The 23,714-nt window shown below is 35.3% G+C and overlaps 1 protein-coding gene across 5 annotated transcripts in view; it reads left to right on the top strand.

Annotated features, from left to right (window-relative positions):
* Positions 1-23,354, top strand: part of PHF3 (PHD finger protein 3) — an 86,312-nt gene extending 62,958 nt beyond the window's left edge. For 4 of the 5 annotated variants that reach the window (XM_032864451.1, XM_032864450.1, XM_032864449.1 and 1 more), the window contains 11 exons: positions 3,936-4,119; positions 6,833-6,980; positions 7,062-7,218; positions 8,792-8,908; positions 10,729-10,860; positions 11,642-11,777; positions 14,211-14,406; positions 14,926-15,073; positions 17,485-17,574; positions 19,835-20,030; positions 20,488-23,354. In XM_032864451.1, the coding sequence (XP_032720342.1) occupies positions 3,936-4,119; positions 6,833-6,980; positions 7,062-7,218; positions 8,792-8,908; positions 10,729-10,860; positions 11,642-11,777; positions 14,211-14,406; positions 14,926-15,073; positions 17,485-17,574; positions 19,835-20,030; positions 20,488-22,613 (3,630 nt within the window). In that variant the 3' untranslated portion in view covers positions 22,614-23,354. The remainder of the gene's footprint in view (positions 1-3,935; positions 4,120-6,832; positions 6,981-7,061; positions 7,219-8,791; positions 8,909-10,728; positions 10,861-11,641; positions 11,778-14,210; positions 14,407-14,925; positions 15,074-17,484; positions 17,575-19,834; positions 20,031-20,487) is intronic. The other variant, XM_032864453.1, reaches the window with a different exon arrangement.
* Positions 23,355-23,714: the final 360 nt, after the last annotated feature.

Below are 23,714 nucleotides of genomic sequence, written 5' to 3'. Positions count from 1 at the left end.
CACTGCTCCCATGTTAGGGGCATAAATATTTACAGTTGTTAGCTCTTGGTGGATAGACCTTTAATTATGATATATTGTCCTTCCTCATTTTTTTATTACAATCTTTGGCTTAAAATCTAATTTGATACAAGGATTACTACCCTAGCTTTCTTTTAATGTCCATTAGCGTCATAACTTGTTTTCTATCCCCTCACTTTCAATTTGGAGGTGTCTTTGGGTCTAAAATGAGCCTCTTGGAGGCAGCATATTGGTGTATCTTGCTTTTCTTTTCCTTTTTTTTAAGATTTTATTTATTTATTTGACAGAGAGAGAGACAGGTAGGCAGAGAAGCATGCAGAGGGAGAGAGAGGCAGGCTCCCTTCTAAGCAGAGCCCAATACGGGGCTCAATCTCAGGACCACAGGGTCATGACCTGAACTAAAGGTAGATGCTTAACCAACTCAGCCACCCAGGTGCCCCTGGGTCCTGCCTTTTTATCCAAGCTGATACTCTGTTTTTTGATTGGGGAATTTTAGCTCATTTACATTCAGAGTAACTATTGAAAGATATGAATTTAGTGCTGTTGTATAACCTGTACAGAGTATATTCTCTCTGTTCCTTTCTGGTCTGTAACTTTTGGGCTCTGCCTTCACTTAAAGGATCCCCTTTAATGTTTCTTACAGACGCAAATTCTTTTAGATTTTCTTTGTTCGGGAAGCATTTTATCTGTCCTATTTTGAATGATATCCTTTGGATAAATTAAAGTATTCTTGGCTGCATATATTTCTCATTTAGCATCCTGAATATATCATGCCAGTGCTTCCTGGGCTTCTAGGTCTCTGGATAGGTGTGCTGCCAGCCTAATGTTTCTACCCTTGTAGGTTATGGATCTCTTGTTCCAACTTGCAAGTGTTGCAATAGTTGCAAGCAACTATTATATGTTTAGGTGTTGACCAATTTTTGTTGATTTGGGGGGGGGGCGTTTCTCTGTGCCTTTCTCTGGACTTGAATCCCTTCTTCCATTCCCAGATTAGGGAAGTTCTCCACTGTATTTTGCTGCAGTATGCCTTCTATCTCTCTCTTTTTCCTCTTCTAGGATCTCAGTTATTCTAATATTGTTTTGTTTTATGGTATCATTGATATCTCAAATTCTGCCCTCTTGATCCAGTAGTGTATCTCTTTCTCAGCTTCTTTATTCTCTATCCTTTTGTCTTCTGTATCACTAATTCTCTCTTCTGCTTCATTTATCCTAGCAGTTAGAATCTCCATTTTTTATTGTATCTCATTAATAGCCTTTTTGGCTTCTACTTGATTAGATTTTATTTCTTTTATTTCTCCAGAAAGGGATTCTCTAGTGTTTTCTATGCTTTTTTCGAGCCCAGCTTCTATCTTTATAATCGTTATTCTGAACTCTAGTTTTGACATCTTATATCCAGACTGCTTGGGTCCCTGGCAGTTGGTACTGCCTCTTGTTGTCTTTTTTAAGGCTTTTCTGTGTTGTCATCTGTCCAGAGAATAGACGAATGAGAGAACAAAATACTAAAATGGCAACAACGACCCCAGAGAAGTGGGGTCACAAGAGACTGGAAATGGGGGGCAAAATTAAAAAAGGATAATAGAGGTGAACAGAAAAGAGCAATAGACTGGATCCTGTGTGTATTTTGGTCTGTTTGTTAAAACACTAGATCCCAAAATTTTAAAGAAAGAAAAACTTACATATTTACAAAAATGATATTAAATGCATTGAAAGAATAGAATGTAACTATAAAAAAGACAAAAGAGAAAAAAGAAGGAATATAAACAAATAGGTGAACAGAACAGAGCAGTACACTATATCCTGAGTGTATTTTTGTCTCTTTGTTAGAAAAAACTACATCCCAGAGTTGTAAGGAAAGAAAAACGTATATATCTATAGAAAAATAAAATTAAATACAATGAAAGGCTACAACGTAACTGAAGATGAAAATTTAAAAAGAGTTTAACAAAAAGAAGAAAAAAAGGAGAGAATATAATCAGGTGAAGAGAACAGAGCCGTACACTAGATTCTGGGTGTATTTTCGTGTTTGTTAGAAGAAACTGCATCCTGAAATTGTAAAGAAAGAAAAACTTCCATATATATAAAAATAAATACAATGAAAGGATGGAATGTAAGTGTAAAAATGAAAATTAAAAAAGGTTTTTAAAAGTTGATAAAATAAATTGAGAGAGGAAAGAGAAAAACATAATTGAAAGACTAAAGAATTGTAGGGAAAAAACCATGAATTCTATATATTATTTTATCCTAGTACTCAAGTTTTGCATTTCTCTGTGATCAGTAAACTTGGTATTAGCTGGATGTTCTTGATGATCTTCTGGGGGAGGGGCCTGTTGGGCTGATTCTCAGGTGTCTTCTGTGCAGAATTGTACCACCCTTGCCAGGGGCCAGGCTAAGTAAGTGGCTCTGGATTACTCTATGTGACTTTTGTTTCCTTAAGGTTTTCTGCCCTGCTTTAGAGGATGAGAATGAAGATGGCTGCCTCCCAGTTTCCAGCCCTAGAGCTTAGAGCTTGGGGTTGGGGGCGGGGATGGGGGGCACTCCTTAGTGTACCCTCAGAGAAAAGCAGTCAATCACTCTTGTCTCCCTGGTCAATCACCCAGACTGTGACCAGTGATTCTGTCTCATGGCATGTGACCCCGTTTTGATTCTTCAAAACCTGCAGACTCCTGTGATGTTCACTTGTGCCCCCCCATCCCCAGCTTCCAGGGGGAGGGAAGGAAGAGGTCTTGGGGTGGTTCTGCTGCTTGCTAGGCCCCTGCTCAGAGGCAGTCACTCTGATGGACCACAGTTCAGGGTATATGGCAACCCTGTGCTGAGAGCCCACTCATGGGCTCGCTGAGTGCAGCCATCTTCCCCACACTGATGCTGGGGAACTCTGCCACACTCAGGTACCCCCAGTCTTGCTGTGACCCCAAGGATCCTAGAATCATAGTATCTCACCTAGGATTCCAACCTACTTAGCCACCAGGTGCATTTCAGGCAGGAATGTCCCTCACTGGAGCAGACTGCTAAAAGTTCTGATTTTGTGCTCCACTGCTATATCACTTCTGGTGCTGGATGACGGAGGCTCCCTCCTGCTGTGGTTCATCTTCCCATGTATCACCTCAGATTCACTTCTCCACACCTACCTTGCAGAAAGTGGTTGCTTTTCTATTTGTAGAGTTGCAGCTAATTCTTTTCTTAGACCTCAAGTTGAGTTTGCAAGTGTTCGGAATGACTTGATAGTTGTCTAGCTGAATTCCTGGGACCAGATGAAACTAAGGTCTCCTGCTCCTCCACCACCTATGAATAAACTTCTCCCTGTCTTTCAAACATTACCATGATGTGATTAATTATTTTAAAGGGTCTTAGAAATCTAGTTCACTCGTTCTCTGTTGGTTATAATTAGGATGAGAGTAGCAGGTATCCTGATGGATTGTTCTACTTTACAGAAGTTAAAACTGCCAATTGATACAGTGAGAATTTAATTGATAAACTTAGAGGTGGGTATGATTTCATTTGTTTTAGAAAATAGTGAAAAACATAGATACCTATTTCTCCATAATCTCCTTTTTTCCATATCTGTAGCCAGCTAAAAGAACTCTTACTATCTTTTATCTAATTTTTTTTCTAATATCATTAATGGGAAAATGATATCTAAGTTTTTTAGTTCTCCTTTATAGGCTGTTATGTGTTCTGCAAAATAGGTGCTTAACTAATGGATTTTGAATGAGAGCATGAATCTCCTTTTTGTTATTAATTGAGAGTTATTTGTGTACATCTTTTTAAAAAAACTTAAATATTTATTGGGCTAAAGAATATAATGTTTGCTATCTTAATAGATTGTAATACTAATTAGGTTTAATCTTTTTCATCCACATACTCTTGAACGTTGCTTTAGTAGTTTTCATTCTAATGAATTAAATAATATTTTTTCCAAGGAATCTGGTGAAGGCAAAAACTCATCAGACTGTAGAGATAGTGAAATAAAAAAATGGCAGCTAGCTCCTCTTCGAAAGATGGGACAACCAGTTTTACCTCGGAGATCCTCAGAAGAAAAAGGTGAAAAAATACCAAAAGAGACTACAACTGTTATTTGCACAGGAGAAAAAGGTTCCAAACCAGGTAGTAAGATTCATAAAAATCATATGTACTAATAAAGTTATATTTCATACACTATCAATTAGTATATTTTAGGGAAATTTAACCATTTTAATAACTTGATGGCAATAAAAATAGTCCAGGTGATCTTTCTTGAAATTAATAACTATTGCTCTAAATTCTGGGAAGGGCTAATGAACTTAATAATACCCCATCTTCATGGCATTCAAACACTAGTAGAAGACAAACATTAAGTAGACAAATTAAATGGTGTGCCATTTTTTTACAGTGTTTAGGCACCATGAAGTAAAGTAAGTGGAGTTAAGAGTCACAGTTGGGGAGAGTGGTGAGAGTTTGTTTTAGATAGAATGGAGGAGGTAACTTGTGAGGTATAATTTGAAGTGATGGGAACTTTTTTTGGAGGACTGGGTAGGGTATAGTCTAAAGGTTTGAAGGTAGAGACAAGCTTGGTATTTGAGGAGCACGAGAGCCACAGTGGAATGGTTAGGGTAATACATGGGATAGAATAAGGGTCAAGATGAGTTCAGAGAAAATTATGTAGGAAGTTTGAGGTCCTGATAGAGTTTATATTTTATTCTGAATGTAATGGGAAAACTTCAGAGGATTTTGTACAAGGGAATGATGGGTTACTCCTGTTTTCTTGTGAAAATTGGATTGTAGGAGAATAGGAGAAAATGAGGGTAGTTAGGAGTCTACAGCAGTATCCTAGGGAAAAAAGGATGCTAGCTTGGAACAGAGGTACAGTGGAGGAATGAAAAATGGTCAGATTCTGATATATTTTTTAGTAGAATTGTCAGAACTTGGTGTTGGATTAGTTATAGATAGGTGGGTAGGTTGGTAGGTAGAGTCTTAGCAGAGGATTAACTAAATGTTGGTGCCATTTATTGAGAAAAACAGATTTGGGGAGGAAAATTGAAAAATTATGTGTGAGTGTTTTAACTTTGAGTTGCCTTTAAGATACCCAGGTAAGAATGTTTGAGTAAATGTTTGGCTCATAAGTCTGGAGCTTAGAGACTTCAAGGGGTTGTATATAAACAAGAGATTTATCAGTACATAGTTATTTAAAATCATGTACTTAGATAGAAACATCAATTAAAGAGTTTGATAATGAAGAGGCAGAAGCACAGTACTTGGGGGTCATATCAGCATTTAGAAGTTGAGAAGACAAGAGGTTCCACAAAGGAGACTAAAAGCTGGTCTATGAGGTAAGAGAACTAAGGGACCATGATGAAGTTTCAAGAAGGAGGGAATGATCAGTTGTGTTCAGTGTTGTCTGGACATCTAATAAGGAGCATAGATTGTATGTGATTTAGTGAAATGGAAATCATTGGTGACCTTGACTAGAATGGTTTTGGTGGAGCACTGGGAATGTAGTGGTTTATGGAGGAATGGAAAGTGAGGAATCAGAGATACTGATTACTGTTTTAAAGAATTTTGCTTTTAAAGGGAACAGAAGTGGTATGGTAGTTAAAGGGATATGCGAGGTACAGAATTTTTTAAGGGAGATAGAGTGTGTTTGGAAGACTATGGGGATGATCCAGTAGAGTGAATTTGGTGATGTAGTTGAGGGCTTCAAAGTCCATGAAAAAACAAGAGGGGATGGGATTTACATAGAAGGTTGCTCATAAAAAAGGACAGGTTACCCATTTTAATAGTAGGGAAGATGATTGTATATGGTAGGAGGGCAGATAGATGCAGGTAGGCTAGATTTGGTGATGGGAAGATGTGATAGCTGTCATTTTCCTGTTTTCTTAGTGAAATAATGAAGTGAAAAAAATCAAATGAGGTTGAAGTTGGGGAAGGAGGTATTGTTGGTTTGACAAGAAAGGAGAAAAAGTGTTAAAATAGATGTTTTGAGACTGGGAGAGCAGATTTACTAAGAAAATAAGATTAGGACAGCAGATTGTTATCTACCTCAGATTTGTGATTATAAATTTAAAGTGAGATCTGTTAGCATCAGTGTTTATTTTTCTCCAGTTGCCTTCAGCTGTTTGTAGACTATTTGGGTGAAGGATAAAGTTGGCTTTTATTGGGTTTGTGGTTTTGCAAATGCAGGTGTTTTAAAGGAGAGAGGATAAAAGTGTTTAGTATGCAAGGGTATGGTGATAATGTTGTACTGTCTGATCAGAGTTGTTTATGTGGGAAAATGAGGACATGAATTACAAAAATGATAGATTTAAGAATTGATGTGTCAGTTGGTGAGTTGGGGGAGTAGTGCCTGGCTGGCCCAGTCAGAACACGTGATTCTTGATCTTGGGATTGTGAGTCAGAGCCCCATGTGGGGTATAGAGATTACTTCAATAAATAAAACTTTTAAAAAATGGGAAAAAAATAAAATAGGAAAAGTGCATATGCGTTTCATAGCTTTAGGCCACTTTTTAGTCACTTAATTTGTCATTAAAATTCATTTAAATTAGAATTTCTCTTTTTTTAATTGAGGTATAATTGGTATATAACATTGTTAGTTTCAGGTGTATGACAATGATTGGATGTTTGTATATATTGGAAAATGATCACAGTAAGTCTAGTTAACATCTGTCACCATGCAAAGATTAGAATTTAAATGTCAGAAATACTTCAGTATGGAATATGGGTTCTGATCTTATTTCCAAATAGTGATTTTTAATCAGTCAGTTTTGTTTGTAAACTTATAATATGCATTAAAAAGGAAGATGTCTTTTTAAAAACAATGAATTTTGATGATTGTTTAAATTAGGGGCTCATGAGAAGCAGGAGATAAAAAAGAAGAAAATTGAAAAGGGAATGCCTAATACGCATCCTCCTGCTACTTCTACTTCCAAGCCTTCTGCAGATCAGATCAGACAAAGTGTCAGACATTCTCTCAAAGACATTCTTATGAAAAGGTAACACACATTATTATATAGAAGATTGAATAATATATGCTTTATGTATTTGAAGAATAATTGAATTATTCTAATTTTAAGACTTACAGACTCAAATTTGAAGGTGCCAGAGGAAAAAGCAGCAAAAGTTGCCACAAAAATTGAAAAAGAGCTTTTCTCTTTTTTTCGGGACACAGATGCTAAATATAAGAATAAATACAGAAGTTTGATGTTCAATCTGAAAGATCCTAAAAACAATGTAAGTATATTTTGTTCATGTCTATAGATATTTATGCTTCCAGCTTTCCTGAATACATTGGAATTTAATATTGTAATACAATAGATCTATAATTTATTTCTTCAAGTGAGATGGTCATTTTAATAGTCTTTTGCTACAGAACTGAGATTATGAATTCTGCATAGTGGTGGCTAGTGTTATATAATGAGTGTATTAAAATGTAAAATACTAAGTCTGTCTTAACCTGATTTATGGGACTTTTTGTCCCTTATTTGATCCAATTTATTAAAAATTCATTCATATGGGGATGCCTGAGTGGCTCAGTGGGTTAAAGCCTCTGCCTTCCGCATAGTTCATAGTCCCAGGGTCTTGGGATCGAGCCCCATGTCGGGCTGTCTGCTCAGTGGGGAGCCTGCTTCCCTCTCTCTCTCTGCCTGCTTCTCTGCCTACTTGTAATCTCTGTCAAATAAATAAATAAAATCTTTAAAAAAAGATTCACTCATATGTATTCTTTAAAATTGCTGTTAAACCAAAATTCATAATAAACACTGTATTGGTACTTCTGATTTAAATCCAAAAAGGTACTTTAAAAAGTACTGAAAGGAGAAGTAATCCCTGATCATCTTATAAGAATGAGTCCGGAAGAGTTGGCTTCTAAATTTATTTTCTCCTTAAGAAAATAAATTACATTTAGGTAAAAAAGAATACTATTTTAAAATATTTTATTAATTTAAATATGATTTTAATTCTAAATATCTTTTAGCAGGGAAGCAAACAATCACTTGAATTGTTAATCATTTCCTGCATTTCTTGTTTGGGTCTTAGAGGATATTTAAAAGCTGTGTATGTGTAAATACAAACTCCTTGTATATTTGCTTAAGTTTTATAAGATTTTCACATAATTGATAAGTTTGTCAATTTGTGTAACGATATTTGCAATAGATAGAATGTGATTTGAGGTATACTAACAGCTACTTAAGAAAAATCTAGGTTATACAGTCTGTCGTTATGGTCCAGGGGGTCAGATACTTCTTGAATTATATAGTCTGGAAGCTTTTTTTCAGCAAGTAAAAGTTTATTTCCTTTAGGTTTCTTTCGTGCAGTGGGTTCTTTGCTCTGAAGTCCTCTCTAAGCCGGTTAGAACTCAAACATATGAAATCTTAAAAATATGAAAGACAACACATTCCAAAGTTTTTTTATGCAGTACATTGCTATACTACAGGTTGGCTATTGTGACAGTGTGTTTGTCTTTGAGAATACTGGGAATATTCTGAGATGTCGATTTTGGGGGAAGTGGGGAGTGGGTAACAGTCTCAATAGAATTTTTGGATAGATGTAATGGTTCTCCTATACATACTTCTCCACTATGTTGATTTTCATATGAAAGATAAATTTTGCTGCCTTAGATGATAAGTTCCTAGAATACAAGGCTGTCATTAAATTTCTCTGTAGTAGATAATGTATAAATCATTAAACATTTGTAAATCAAGTTTTGAAATTACATCTTTATTTATTACAAGTTTTTATACAACATGTCTTCTTTATTTTAAAAATCTTTTTCTCCCTCTTAATTCTTATCTTTAAATATATCCAGATATTATTTAAAAAAGTACTGAAAGGAGAAGTAACCCCTGATCATCTTATAAGAATGAGTCCGGAAGAGTTGGCTTCTAAAGAGTTAGCTGCATGGAGACGGAGAGAAAACAGACATGTAAGATTATCTATGACTATGGGTTTGACTATATCAGAACCTATATTTTTCAGCCATAGGGGAAATAAACACAGAGGTAATTTAACACAGAATGCACAGTAATACAAACTTCTTGTTCCATAAATTACGTATCCCCATTAACCGAGTTCTTAAATCTTGTTTTTCTTTTATCTCTGCTGTTTTTTTTTCTCATTTTTTCCAGTTATCAGATTACATAATAAACTTGTATTTTATTATGTCTTGTACATCAGAAAGATGGGAAAATAGGCACATCTTAATTGCATCTGTACTTTTCAAAAACAGCATTTGAAGGTGTTATGAATATTGGTAATTTGTAGCACTAGATTAAGTCAGAATGAAAATTTTTTAGATGTGTAATCCCTTACTATTCAAAAGCTCAGAAAAACAAGGTTTTCTTTCCCTTAACTTGTTTATTGATAAAACCTGATCCAAATTGGCATGTATGAATGTTCATATCTACAGAAATGTTGTGGGCTTAAATAGCTCAATCCCTGTTAAACTGAGGTGTTGTGTAACTTAAATAGTATGTGTACCATAGTCCATTTTTAAAACTAAAAATTCTGAAAGTAACCAGTGCCACGAGTTTTAATTTGGGGGTTCTGAACTTTGAAATACCTTAAAGATTAAGTGACTATGTGGCTTAGGATTATTGTGACAGTGAGATGACCACGTTATCCACTATTTTGATTATAGCAGCCTTAGAATATTAGCTTTTTGTTCTAGAAGATACTGGTTACTAATAGCTCATATGAACTCTGCATTATTTACCTGATTCTTCTTTCCATAATACTTGCATCTCAGACATTAAGCTTCATGTAGGTCTTTTGCCAAAACTAATTTGAAGTACAAGGCCTTGATTTGATATTCAAATATTTCTTCTACTTTCACCCTGTGTAATTTTTCCTTTTATGGTGAAAATAGTATCACCTCATCTTTTTTCCCTCTGTATCCCAAATATGCCTCTCTTCTGCTTTGGAACTGTGGCTGCAAGTACCATCTGCTTTGGAAACCAGCTTGTTCTTTCTTTAGGCCTTAATCTGATTTCTTTCTTTAAAGGATGATTTGCACTTAACAAAGCGCAAGCTTAATGACTAGACCCATCTTTACATTTCTTAACCCATTGCACTCCTCACTACTTTTCACTAGGTCTTGCTACACTTGCTTAATGTTTTTTTTTTGTCAAATTTGTTCAACTAAATTATCATTGTCACAAAGTAATGCTTAGGAGACAACTGATAGGGTCTACCTGATAATTTTTGGTGTTTGAATAAACTTCCATTATTTGAGGGGGATGTTAAGAACATCAAGTTAGGAATCTGAAGAAGATAATTCTCATTTCCCTGGCGGCAGCTGGTAAAAAAACTAAATCAGAAAGCCATAAATACTATGTTTCAACCCTTTGCAAATTACATTGCACTTCAGTTGCCTCTGATTAATTTACATATGAACTTCTCAAGACTTATAACCCCAGCGCTTAAAATAGTCTCTGGAATTTGTAAGTACTCAGTATGTGTTTGTTGTTTGAGAGACCATCTAAAATCGGGGTGCCTGGGTGGCTCAGTGGGTTAAAGCCTCTGCCTTCGGCTCAGGTCATGATCTCAGGGTCTTGGGATCGCCTGCTTCCTCCTCTCTCTCTGCCTACTTGTGATCTGTCAAATAAATAAATAAAATCTTAAAAAAAAAATTAAAAATCATCTGTGATGTTTTCATTTTTAGATAAGCTCTTATTATTTAAAGCTGTACATTTGGAAATATGTATATGTTAATTGTGAAATGTTTCTTTAAAATATTTCATTTAGACCATAGAAATGATTGAGAAAGAGCAGAGAGAAGTGGAAAGACGACCAATCACAAAAATAACTCATAAAGGTGAAATTGAAATTGAGAGTGATGCCCCAATGAAAGAACAGGAAGCAGCCATGGAGATTCAGGTAAAAATAATAAAAATGCCATGTTCTGCAGTGCTTAAAACATGAAGATTAAGGAAAGGTTGATTTGTCGAAAATGTTCTTAAAGGTGAAAGAAGAATTTTTTTAAAAATGTATATATTTTAAAGTTGATTTTATTGGTCCCATGGTTTTTTGAGAGTGTTTAACAATACTTTCTCTGGATGTAGTGTGCAGACTACCTGCATCACAAGCACCTGTTAAACATTTGTTAAAATGTAGATTCCTGGGGTCTCTGTGACTTGAATTCTTTAGTAGGCCTAAGTAAGTGCTTCTTAGGTAGACTGGTGTGAGAGCTTGGTACAGCTTTTCTTATTTTCAAATATCAGTGAGGAAATAATACAGAATCTTGTTAGAGGCCTTAAAGAATGAGGAATGTCTGAGGTTTTGCTCTGCTTTAAGTAATAATTAATATCTAGCACTTATTTTTTAAAGATACAGTGATGGGGGGCACATGGGTATTGCATTGGTTAAGCAGCTAACTCTTTGATTTGCTCAGGTGGTCTCAGGGTTGTGAAATTGAGTGTTGCATCAGGATCTGTGCTCATTGTAGAGCCTGCTTGAGATTCTCTTCTTCTCTCCCTCGCTTTCCCCGTTTGCTTACTTGCTCTAAATAAATAAATAAATAGAATCTTTTTTAAAAAAATACTGGAAAACATATGAATGGAACAGTTTTCATTTTAGAAAAAATCAATATGAAATAGAAGTTGATTTTAATAATTAGGGCCAAATTTGCTAAAACTTTTTACTCTTTATTTTTTTTAAGGAACCTACAGCAAACAAGTCCTTGGAAAAAGCAGAAGGAACTGAAAAACAAAAAGAAGAGATTGATTCTATGTCCAAAGATACCACTAGTCAACACAGACAACATCTTTTTGATCTTAACTGTAAAATTTGCATAGGTAATTGGAAATTTTTCTTTCTGAAATGTTGCTTTCGTTTTGGAAGAGAGATACTTGTATTTGTAATTTAAATAGGCTTTTGTTTTCTGTAAATTGGGGATGAGGTATTTGCTTACTCCCATTGAGGAGTAGCACAGTTTTAGAGTGACTGGTCTTCAGAGTTGAGGTATAGTTTGATACTGTGGTATACTTTATGGTCTAGAATTAATTGTACTATGTAAGATCTGATCTTAACAACCTTGCGGCAAAAGACTAAAATTTAAGTATTGGAGTAGGCATCAGAAATGTTGGGCATTTATGATGGTACTGTCATTTATTAAGTGAAGGAATAAAATAGCATTCATGTCTTATTATCATCTATAAAAAAATGAAACAAATCCCATAATACCTTTTCTCTAGTATTCTTCTATTTGGTCATTCATTCAATAAATATTTATTGAGTTCTTGCTGAGCACTTTATGGTGCAGGGAATATAGTGGTGAATAAGTCAGATCTTATCCAGGCTTTAAGAGAAACTATAGCCTAGTGAGAAAGACAGGCAGGTGATGATTTGGGTTACAGAAGTAGTTACAAATGTATTTAGTTAACAAGACCCAGTCTAGACTGGGGCACTGGGGAGACTGGGGTGAGGAATTGACATTTAAGCTGAGTCATGAAGGTTGAAAAGAGAGGGGAACATCATTCTCAATACTGGGAATGGCATGAGCTTTGAAGTGAATTCGAGAAGAGAAGAGAGGGATATGAGTTGTTTGAAGAGCTATTTGGAGATCACATCTTGTAATACCTTTTTGCCTTTTAGACTTCAGTTGTGACTTCTTCGTAGTAGTGAAATCAATTTAGTAAGTAGTTACTAGCATTTCAAAAACAAAAACAAAATAGAAAGTACCACAGTGAACTGCACTTACAAAGATTAGTACCATTTTATGAGACTTTAGTTCCAGTTACTTTTATCATAAAAATACATATACACACATATACATACACTTGCACACACAAACCCACAGAGATACATGTGAGTGTGTGTATTTAAGTAATGGATCATGAGATAAAATACTACTTTCCCAGATCATGATCAGAAATGCTGAAAATCTTTTGTAGCTGCATTGAAGATTTTGGTCTTTTATCTAAGAGCAGTGGACAGTGACTAAGGGGTTTTTCAGCAACGGATTGACGTGATCAGATTGGTATTTTATGAAGATATCTCTGACTTTGAGAAGAATTACAGTGGGAGAAGCCAGGAGAGGAAGGAGAGAAACTCCATAGGAACCCTTTGCACTAGTCCAAGTGGGAGATGAAGATAGTTTTGATTAGAGTGGTCATTGGAGATAGAAATAAGTGGAGGCGTTTGAGATACTCACATTAGGTATTATCAGTAGGTTTTGGAGGTTGACTACATTTAGGGCATAAAAAATGGGGATGTAATAAAGAAGAATTTAAATTATATTCAGTTTATTGTTAAAAATTAGAGAATCAAGAGTTTTGTAAACTCTGGAGATGTGGCTCTCAATTTTTATTTTTATTTTTTTTACTGTTCTATGCTAAGGAATGATACATACCTTATTCGGTAGCATGAAAAATTCTTCGGTTAATCTATTTGCTGTCCTCCATCATTGGATCAGAGGCTAGATGAAGTGTATCACAAATTAAGTAATTTTCCTGTAATAAAAGTAATCCTACTTTCAAAATTGTGTTAACATATTTTATAATCTGTACAGTGGTAAAGACTTAAAGGGCAGAATATTTTTAGACTTCGTTATTCTTAAAGAAAGCCATCCATGGTGTAGTAGTATTTTTAAGTACACCCATTTAGTTATGTCTTAATAAAAAATATTCTTAGTTATTTCTATTAATTTTAATCATTTCTGTGGTAATATTTCAGTAAATTTAATGGTAGCACACAAAAATATTTGTTAAACACTATTAGACCTAACCTATTTTCAGAAAGTTTGAGTGATTTTTTTTTCCTTCTTAATGCTGTAGCCTAAAACCATTGTCATTTTTAAACTTTACTAATATTTTTCATGTTTAGTAACTAAGCACTGCAGTATGCTTGTATGTCATGAGCTGCTGCTATATGTAACACAAAGTAGGATACAGAGCTGTTTTATTCAGTTCTTACTTCTCAAGACTTGGAATTTGGTATAGTTTAGTTAAAAATTACTAGGGAATCAAGAAACTGACTTTAGGTTTTAGTTATAAAGTTTCCATTTCAGCTTATTTAAGTTAGTTAACATCATCTTTTCTTAATTTTCACATCAATTAGAGAGGTGTACTACAATGCAGTTTGAAAGATGATAGTTAAAAATTACCCCCAGGAAATCTAAGGTTATGCAACAATTCAGTCAGAAAAACAATAACGTTAGAAGGAAAATGGATGAAGTTATAGAAATTTCAATTTACAATCTGGTTTATTTTCATGTCGTCTTGTGTTAGGTCGAATGGCACCACCTGTAGATGATCTTTCTCCAAAAAAAGTTAAAGTTGTTGTTGGAGTATCTCGTAAACATTCAGATAATGAAGCAGAAAGTATAGCAGATGCACTGTCTTCAACCTCAAATATTTTGGCTTCTGAATTCTTTGAAGAAGAGAAACAAGAGTCTCCCAAGTCAACATTCTCTCCTGCTCCACGGTAATTATCTCTTAGCCACAATTTCTATAATCATCATTATAGATCTTTGCCAGTTTATACTTGGAGGTCTTCAAAAATAAAAAGGTAACTTATTTCTTAGGAATCTTTCTTTTGAGAAAGTAACTACACCTTCTTAAACAGTAGACTAATTGAGATAAAAGAATAAGACCTAAAATTAATTTAGAGATTTGAGTCTGTATGTGGGGACTTGACATTAAATTCTGTTTAATTAATGTTGGTCCCAAGAGGCAGGAAATAGCAATTTAAGAAAAATTGCTTGTACTTCTCTGTACCTTCCTCTAAGCCAACCCGTGAAGGATGATTTTGAAAATGCAACCATGTAAGGTAAATATGAATGTAATTTTTTATAAAAAGTGAAAATCTAAACTCTTTAATCAATAGTCTTCATATTTTGGCTTTCTTGACATGCTAAAATAGAAATAATTGATGACTTAGTAGAAAATGGATTTATTCATGAGCAGATCTTTAAGGCTGAAAATTTTTAATGTCATGTTTTAGTCCAGAGATGCCAGGAACTGTTGAAGTTGAGTCTACCTTCCTGGCTCGATTGAACTTCATCTGGAAAGGTTTTATCAACATGCCTTCTGTGGCAAAATTTGTTACCAAAGCCTACCCAGTGTCTGGTTCCCCTGAGTATTTGACAGAGGTACTGTGAACTTTTCTGCCCTTTTCTGCTTGGACTGATGTATGTGTTTCTAAAAGCAGTAGGAGAGAAAATAATATTACAAATAATAAAGATACTAAATGATAAATTTATTTTCATTCATAAGAAAAATATTGATTGTTAATGAATGACAGTGATTCTTAAACCATTCAATTAATGGAACTGTGAGTTCATAAATGGAGTTTATGAACTGTGGATAACTATGTTCTCAAAGTTTTAAACCCACATGCCCTGTACTCTAAAATGTGCTTTCCTTTGTAAGAGAATTAAAAACTAATGAGCGTCTACTTGGATTACTTGAGTTTTTCTTTAAATATAGATTTGATAAAATACTGACCTACTTAATATGGTCTTGAGTGTTAGCCTGTCAGGAAGATTTTTCCTTGTGGATAGTTCTTCTTATTCTCCTGTTGCTAATGTTTCCCCAGCTGCATGACTACAGTTCTTACTGTCTCTTTCTGCGAATGAGATATAGGTTATAATTGAAACATTACAGCAAGTTGACAGTCTCATGAGACCAGTGACTGTAGATCCTGCAGGTACCCTGGGTTTATACCTGAAGGAATAGGAAGGAACTATTACATAATATTTATGGAAAATAAACACTTGGACTATTATATTATGATAAATTAGAAAAATACAACATTTTTGAACTATTTTGAAGAAAGTTGTATTTTTCTGTGTTTATGCAGAAGGAAAATAAATTATGTGTACTATATTTTTGTTGAGGTTATATTTTCTTTATGTTCATATATAACATTAACTTTTCCCATTCATTCTCAGTCTGCTGACCATGAAGGCAAAAACTTAAAAAAAAAAATTCTTTTTTCCAAAAGCCTAAATTGTATTATATACCTGGTTTTGTTTTTTTTTAAGACTGACATAAACTTTACTTTTCTTTGTATTTGGCTGAAATTAGTTTTTTTTTTAATTTTTATTTTTTAGTATTTATTTAATAAATAATTGTTATTTATTAGAGAAAGTACTTTTTTAAATTTAAAAAATATTTAATATATAAATATTTATTAGCGAGAGAAAGCACAAGCAGGAAGAGTGACAGAGGGAGAGGGAGAAGCAGACTCCCCTTGAGCACAGACTCTATCCCAGGACACTGAGATCATGACTTGAGCCGAATAAGGAATTGACCCACCCAGTTGCCCCTAGACTGAAATTAGTTTACATGTAATGTGGCTTAGCTAATGCTGACCGGTTTATTTGTTTAGCATTATGTTTTATTAAACAACCTAATTATTACTTTTATATATAGTTTGCTTGGCAAGTAGTATTTTAGAAACAATTGATTTTTATAAGAGGAAAATTAAATGGACCTGTGTTCTTCTTTTTGAACAAATCTATTTAGAAATGTTGTCTTTGAGCATGTGGGTGGCTCAGTTGTTAGGCATCTGCCTTCGGCTCAGGTCATGATCAGGTCCAGGGATCAAGCCCTGTATCGAGCTCCCCGCTTAGTGGGCAACCTGCTTCTCCCTCTCTCACTCCCCATGCTTGTGTTCCTTCTCTTGCTGTGTTTCTCTTTGTCAAATAAATAAATAAAATCTTTTAAAAAAGAAGAAGTCCTAAACAATGGAATTTGATTTTAAACAAAACTATTCTTCTCCTTTCTGAGCCAGTTTCTATGTGGTTGCTTTCCCAGATTCTACCTCTGCTTTCTGCTTATTTTTAGTTTAGGACTAAAATCCCAAATAAATATTTAAAGCAATTAATAATTTAAATAAATGTAATTGAATTTAATATCAATTAATTGTGCTTTTTATGAATTTTCTCAGCTTCTTAGAAAAATAGAAATTTACTGATTAGTTTTAAATATTTTCAATTACACAGTTAATTGATTTTATGTATAGTCATCTATTTTCAGAAAGATTCTACCGTTTAAAAAATGAATTTGCATTATTACAGTGTTATTCTCTACTGTGTAAAAATATGCTCTATAATTAAATTTAATAATTTCTGAAATCCAGCGGTTAATGATTAAATGATGTCCTTGCCCAATATCACCAAGAAGTGGGGGGCAGGATCGGAGGAGGTTTGAGAAGAAAAACAGTATCTCTCATATTCTGAAATCTGTTGTGTTCTTTCTGGATTGTCAGTTTGTCATATGTTTGCCACTACCCCATTATGGTACCTGTCTTTCCTGCTGAGAACTGACATGACCTCAGATTCAATCTCAGTGGTATCTTGGGTACCCACTTTAGTTATTTGGAGTTGACATTTGAGGTAAAGCCTGATTGCTACCCCTGTACTTTATGTTCTGTGATACAAATTTTTTTATTTACTTGTTTTTTATTACCATTTCAAATTAGTCTTAGAGCTAAATTTAAATGAATGATGACTCTTATATTCTGTATATGTTGCTTAACTTCATTTTTTTACTGTAGGATCTACCAGATAGTATTCAAGTAGGTGGCAGGATATCACCTCAGACAGTTTGGGATTATGTTGAAAAAATTAAAGCATCAGGAACCAAGGTAAGGAAAATGTCTTAAGTTATACCAGCATGAGAGAATATTTGAAAAGTAAATCACTGAGAGTTCTTTATGCCGGGTACCCTGGGGAAAGGAGCCAATACAAATTCTAAATCTACATATTACACCTAACATAACTGAAGTAAACCCATTTGCTAAGGCTCAAAACAGCCCAGCATTCCTTTTGTGGGTTTTTCTTCCTTTCTGGTTTGCTTTCTTAGTGATATCTTTGTCAGTGTTCTGGAGGAAAGGTTTTAGAATTAAGTATTGAGATTCCTCCTGGAATTTTTCCTTGCTTTGATTACAGACATTTGTTTACTTAGGGTATAGACTAAGTTGCTGCAAAAAGAGACCCTAAAAGTATAGTGGAGAATACAGAAGTTTATTATTTATTTATTTATTTAAAGATTTTATTTATTTATTTGACACAGAGAGAGAGAGAGAGATCACAAGTAGGCAGAGAAGCAGTCAGTGAGGCAGGGGGAGGAAGCAGGCTTCCCGCTGAGCAGAGAGCCTGATGCAGGGCTCAGTCCCAGGACCCTGAGATCATGACCTGAGCTGAAGGCAGAGGCTTAACCCACTGAGCCACTCAGGTGTCCCAGAAGTTTATTTTTTAATAGGTCAGTGGTTCAGAGTAGTTCCAGGCTCTGGTTTTATAGGATCATTTGGGGACCAGTCTCTTATTGCTTGGCTGTTTCCAAGAGTGTTACCCTTATTGGTCAACCTTGGTCAAAGCTGACTTACCAACCTCAAGTGGAAGAATGAAGAATGCCTGTCTAGTTGTTTTAAAAGCAAGACCTGGAAATTCTTGTTACCATTTCACTTCCCTAAATTCCATGGGCAAGAACTTTTCAGTAATGTAACTTTACATAAGCTGCTTAGGAGGCTGGGAAATGTAATCTCTGGAAATGTTGTGTATATTAGATGGTGATGTGCCCAGCTAAAAGTCTTCTTTTTGTGATAGGAGGAAAGGAAGAGAATAGATAGTTGGTGATAATTAGTAGCCTCTATCACAATATTATTTTTTCTTTTCTATTTTTTAATCATTTCTTAAACTTGTAATCATTTCTTAAAACTAGTATGCAGAAAAATTTACGTTAGAAGAAATTCTTTTTCCCTCCAGGGAGGATAGTACCTAGCATATTACAGGCATTCAAAAAATTAAATAAGGGAACATTAATTTTTATCTTTTTCTTAAGATTAAATATGTCTAGTAAGATTAGAAATAATTCAAAATGGATGATCTCAAGCTAAAAAAATATATATTTTTCAATAACTGATTTTAGAATTTAAATTGATACAGTGTTAGAATACAAATACACTTTAAAGCACTATTAAAGTGTTATAATATTTATTTGCTATTACTTTCTCATGATAAAAAAGTCATGGGAAAGCATTCAGAAGGTGTTACCCTTGGCCGTTTTGGGAATTGCTCTTGATCTACCCATATATTTCTGCCTAGCATTTTATAGTATACCTCCTTCCTGAACTGATTGAAACACTATAATAGTTGGTACCTCTAAAAGAGGACAGTTTAAATGACCTTTTATAAGAGACAGAGCCGTAGTTTAGCTCATTTACACGTTTCCTTTAGGAACTTGAATCAATTTAGGCTTTGTAGCGGTTCTGGTTCTCTCCTTCATGAGCAAAACCTTCATGAAACAAAACCTAGAACCCAGAGGCACACAGATAAGTTCCCAAGTAAGCCAAATGAGTCAACAAAATTTATGGCCTTTGTGTATTTGAGTTTTGTCACCCAACCTCTTTTATTTTTAAATCCAGTCCCTGTAAGTGGGATTCTCAGTCGATTTGAGTGTTTTTGTGTACATGGCAGGATGGTGGTGTTAAGTGATACTAATCTTCAGTATGCTGAAAACGTGGGCAGCCCTTTGTGAAGGTTATAACATATAAATATAAAAACATATAAATGAGGAGATAGTGTAGACACTAAAAGACTTGGGTTTAAATATGTTTTGGATGACTGAAAATTGTGTCACCTTGAGCAAATTAATTATCTTGGGACTCAGTGTCTTATGGGACACCTTCAGATGAAACAAATGTATCAGTGGATCACCAAAGATCTTTTCCCAAAAGTTGCTTCTCTTTACTATTTTTATCTGCATTTAAGTTAGTGTAAATCGTGTTATTTGGTAATCATCATTATACAGTTTACTAGACTATTACTAATTGGGAAATGATATTTAAAACCAAGCTCTTCTTCAGGTTATTGTTTTCAATAATCATGTATTATTTTCTTGAATAGGAAATTTGTGTGGTTCGCTTCACACCTGTAACTGAAGAAGATCAAATTTCTTACACTTTGCTGTTTGCATACTTCAGTAGCAGAAAGCGCTATGGAGTAGCTGCGAACAACATGAAGCAGGTTAAAGATATGTACCTTATCCCTTTGGGTGCTGCAGATAAAATTCCACACCCTCTTGTGCCTTTTGATGGACCTGGTAGGTACACATTTTAGTAATGGAGTATGAATAAAATAAAGTGGGAGGTGAGACCAGAGCAACAAAATGGACTCTGCTTTCTTTCTCAGGTTCCAGCCCTCTAGAGCTGACTTGACAGGGGCAAGCCCTATGCAATAGGCTGTAATAAGCTCGATGCTAAAATGTACCTTTATTAATGGTTGAAAATGACTTTTAAAATTTTTTTATTTTTATTTTATTTAAAAAAAAATTTTTTTAAAACATTTATTTAACATGGTGTGCATGCAAACACAAGCAGGGCGGACAGGGAAGGGGTGTGGCATGGAGAGGGAGAGGCAGGCTCCCAGCCTAGTAGGGAGCCCAGCATGGAGCTCAATCCCAGGACCCTGGGATCATGACATGAGCCGAAGGCTTAACGGACTGAGCCACCCAGGTGCTCTGAAAGTGACTATTAATTGATGTTTTTTATTTCACACAGGGCTTGAACTGCATAGACCTAATCTATTGTTGGGCTTAATTATCCGTCAGAAACTGAAGCGGCAACATAGTGCTACTGCTAGTACTAGTCATACGGCTGAGACTTCTGAAAGTGTACCAGTGGCTTTGCCACCTGATAAAAAAAGTAAAATAGATGTTTCCACAGAAGAAACACCAGAGGAAGAAAATGACTTTTTTAATTCTTTTACAACTGTATTGCATAAGCAGAGAAATAAGCCTCAGCAAACTCTTCAGGAAGATCTTCCAACAGTAATTGAACCTTTAGTGGAAGTCACCAAACAGGAGCCACCAAAACCTCTAAGATTCCTTCCTGGGGTATTGATTGGCTGGGAAAATCAACCTTCTACCCTGGAATTAGCAAATAAACCTCTTCCTGTGGACGATATACTTCAGAGCCTTTTAGGCAGTACTGGTCAGGTATATGAACAGACTCAATCAGTGATAGAACAGAACACACTCAAAGAAATTCCATTTATAAGTGAGCAGGCTGACCCCAACGCAGAGAAAATAGATAAAGTGGAAGCAACTGATGGTGATGCCAAGGAGGGAAAGGTTAAAGCAGAAGATCTTTCAGAATCTACAGGTAATTCAGTAGTAGTAGGAGAAGAAACATCAGTAATGGGGTCTTCTTCCATTTCTCCTGGACCTTTGACAAGTCTTAGCCTCAGAGGTAAGCCACCAGATGTTTCTACAGAAGCATTCTTAACAAATTTATCAGTTCAGTCAAAACAGGAAGAAACTGTGGAGAATAAAGAGAGAACATTAAAAAGACAGCTGCTGCAAGACCAAGAGAATAATTTGCAAGATAATCAGACTTCAAGTACTAGTTCTCCAGGCAGGTCTAATGTAGGAAAAGGAAACATGGACAGTAATGTCAGCTGCAGTGAAAACCTTGTTGCTAATACAACAAGATCCCCACAGTTTATCAACCTGAAACGGGATCCTAGACAAGCAGCAGGGCGAAGTCAGCACGTAACTGCTTCAGAAAGCAAAGATGGAGATAATTGCCGGAATGGAGAGAAACACACTCTGCCTGGTCTGTCACACAAGGAGCACTTAACAGAACAAAGCAATGTAGAGGAAAAGTTGTCTTCTGTGGAGAAAAACTCATGTGTTCAGCAGGGTGATAATTCAGGGGTTGCACAGAACTCACCGTCAGTAGAAAACACACACACTTCTCAAACAGAGCAAGCAAAGCCCTTACAGGAGGATATTTTAATGCAAAATATTGAAACCGTGCACCCATTTCGAAGAGGATCAACAGCAGCATCATCTCATTTTGAAGTTGGAAACACTTGTCAATCAGAATTTCCTTCTAAAAGCATCAACTTTACTTCCAGAAGCACCAGCCCCAGAACAAGTGCAAACTTTTCACCCATGAGGCCACAGCAGCCCAACCTTCAGCATCTCAAGTCTAGCCCCCCTGGATTTCCATTTCCAGGGCCTCCTAATTTTCCCCCACAAAGCATGTTTGGATTTCCACCACATTTACCGCCCCCTTTACTTCCCCCTCCAGGGTTTGGCTTTGCTCAAAACCCCATGGTTCCCTGGCCACCTGTTGTTCATCTGACAGGCCAGCCACAACGTATGATGGGTCCCCTTTCACAAACATCAAGGTATATAGGTCCACAAAATTTTTACCAGGTAAAAGACATTAGAAGACCAGAAAGGCGCCATAGTGACCCTTGGGGTAGGCCAGATCAACAGCAACTGGATAGGCCATTTAATAGGGGTAAAGGAGATCGACAGAGATTTTATAGTGATTCACACCATTTGAAAAGAGAGCGACATGAAAAAGAATGGGAGCAAGACTCTGAAAGGCATAGACGCAGAGACAGAACCCAAGACAAGGACAGAGACAGAAAAAGCAGGGAGGAAGGGCACAAAGATAAAGAGAGGGCACGGTTATCACATGGTGATCGAGGAGCAGATGGAAAAGCAAGCCGGGATAGTAGGAATGTAGACAAGAAACCAGATAAACCTAAAAGTGAAGACCATGAAAAGGACAAAGAACGAGAGAAAAATAAACATAGAGAAGGAGAAAAGGACAGAGATAGGTACCATAAAGATAGGGACCACACTGACAGAGCTAAAAGCAAAAGGTAAAATTTGCAGGCTGCTTCAAGATTACATTTAAATAACTGAAATGTTGTATCTAAAAACTTTATGATTGCCTGCTAGGATTGTGCCATCTTTTAAATTTTTAATACTGGTGGTTTGCAGAACAATGAAATCTGTGTGTTGGTGCAGAGTGCTCTCTGTACCAGTGCCCGTCATCCTTTCTTCATACCAACTGTCCCTAGTTCTAGGAATTTAATATTTTTAAAAGTTTTACATTGCTGTATATTCAAAGATTTGTTTTATTAATATGCAATAAAGGCTTAGAAATTTTAGTTTTATTCCTTACTTGGTAAATATGGTTAACTATGGAATATATTTACTGCCTCTAGTGAATGTCCTTTATATAATGACTAATTTGAGAGTAATGTGTGCTCTGTAAGTTTGTTTTAAATTGCACTGTTTTTAAAGAAACTGTAGAGGAGCAACAGAAAGTCAAGCAACTTCATAATCCGATTATATTAATCATTTAGTTGAGCAGTTTTTGACTAAGAATCAGACGCCCAAGGAGTACTTTTATTGCTTTAATCTGCACTCATTGAAGGCATTTATTACCATATACTACAACTTTGTGGTAGGCCATTTTTTTCCTTTTCATTTTTGGCTCTTTGGAAACTTGAATACTTAAGCTTGTACATGATCTTGTGTTTTGCTATCCTTTTTACTGTAAAATGTAAATATTTTAAGGGATATTTTGATTCTAAATATGATAAAAGAATTTCTCACCTATTTTGTGTGTGTGATTTGAAATTCAGTAGTAAAAGTATTTCTTCTTTAAAGCTTTATCAGATACTAAACTCTTTTTCTGCCAAGTACACACAGATAATAGCTCTCTACGTTAGGCAGTAGATGAGGGGAAAAACAATTCTGTGTCATGGATTACAGGCTATTGAGATAAATCATAGGATTCTAAGGAGGTTAGAATTGAGAACTACCAATGAAAAAGTGTGTAGGTATAATCCAGCGTATAGGTACGTTTCTGAAAACTTGTATAACATCAAAATTTTTGGTTCACTAATCATTACAGAACTTTAAAAGAAACATGGTATGAATCTCTTTTAAGTTGTGTATTTAACTCTAATTTGTTGG

The sequence above is a fragment of the Lontra canadensis genome, unplaced genomic scaffold (genome assembly GCF_010015895.1).
Source record: "Lontra canadensis isolate GAN:19392208 unplaced genomic scaffold, GSC_riverotter_1.0 scaffold27, whole genome shotgun sequence".
Classification (NCBI taxonomy): domain Eukaryota; kingdom Metazoa; phylum Chordata; class Mammalia; order Carnivora; family Mustelidae; genus Lontra; species Lontra canadensis.
The sequence above is the reverse complement of the archived record's forward strand: the minus strand, read 5'-3'. Positions and strand labels throughout refer to the sequence as shown.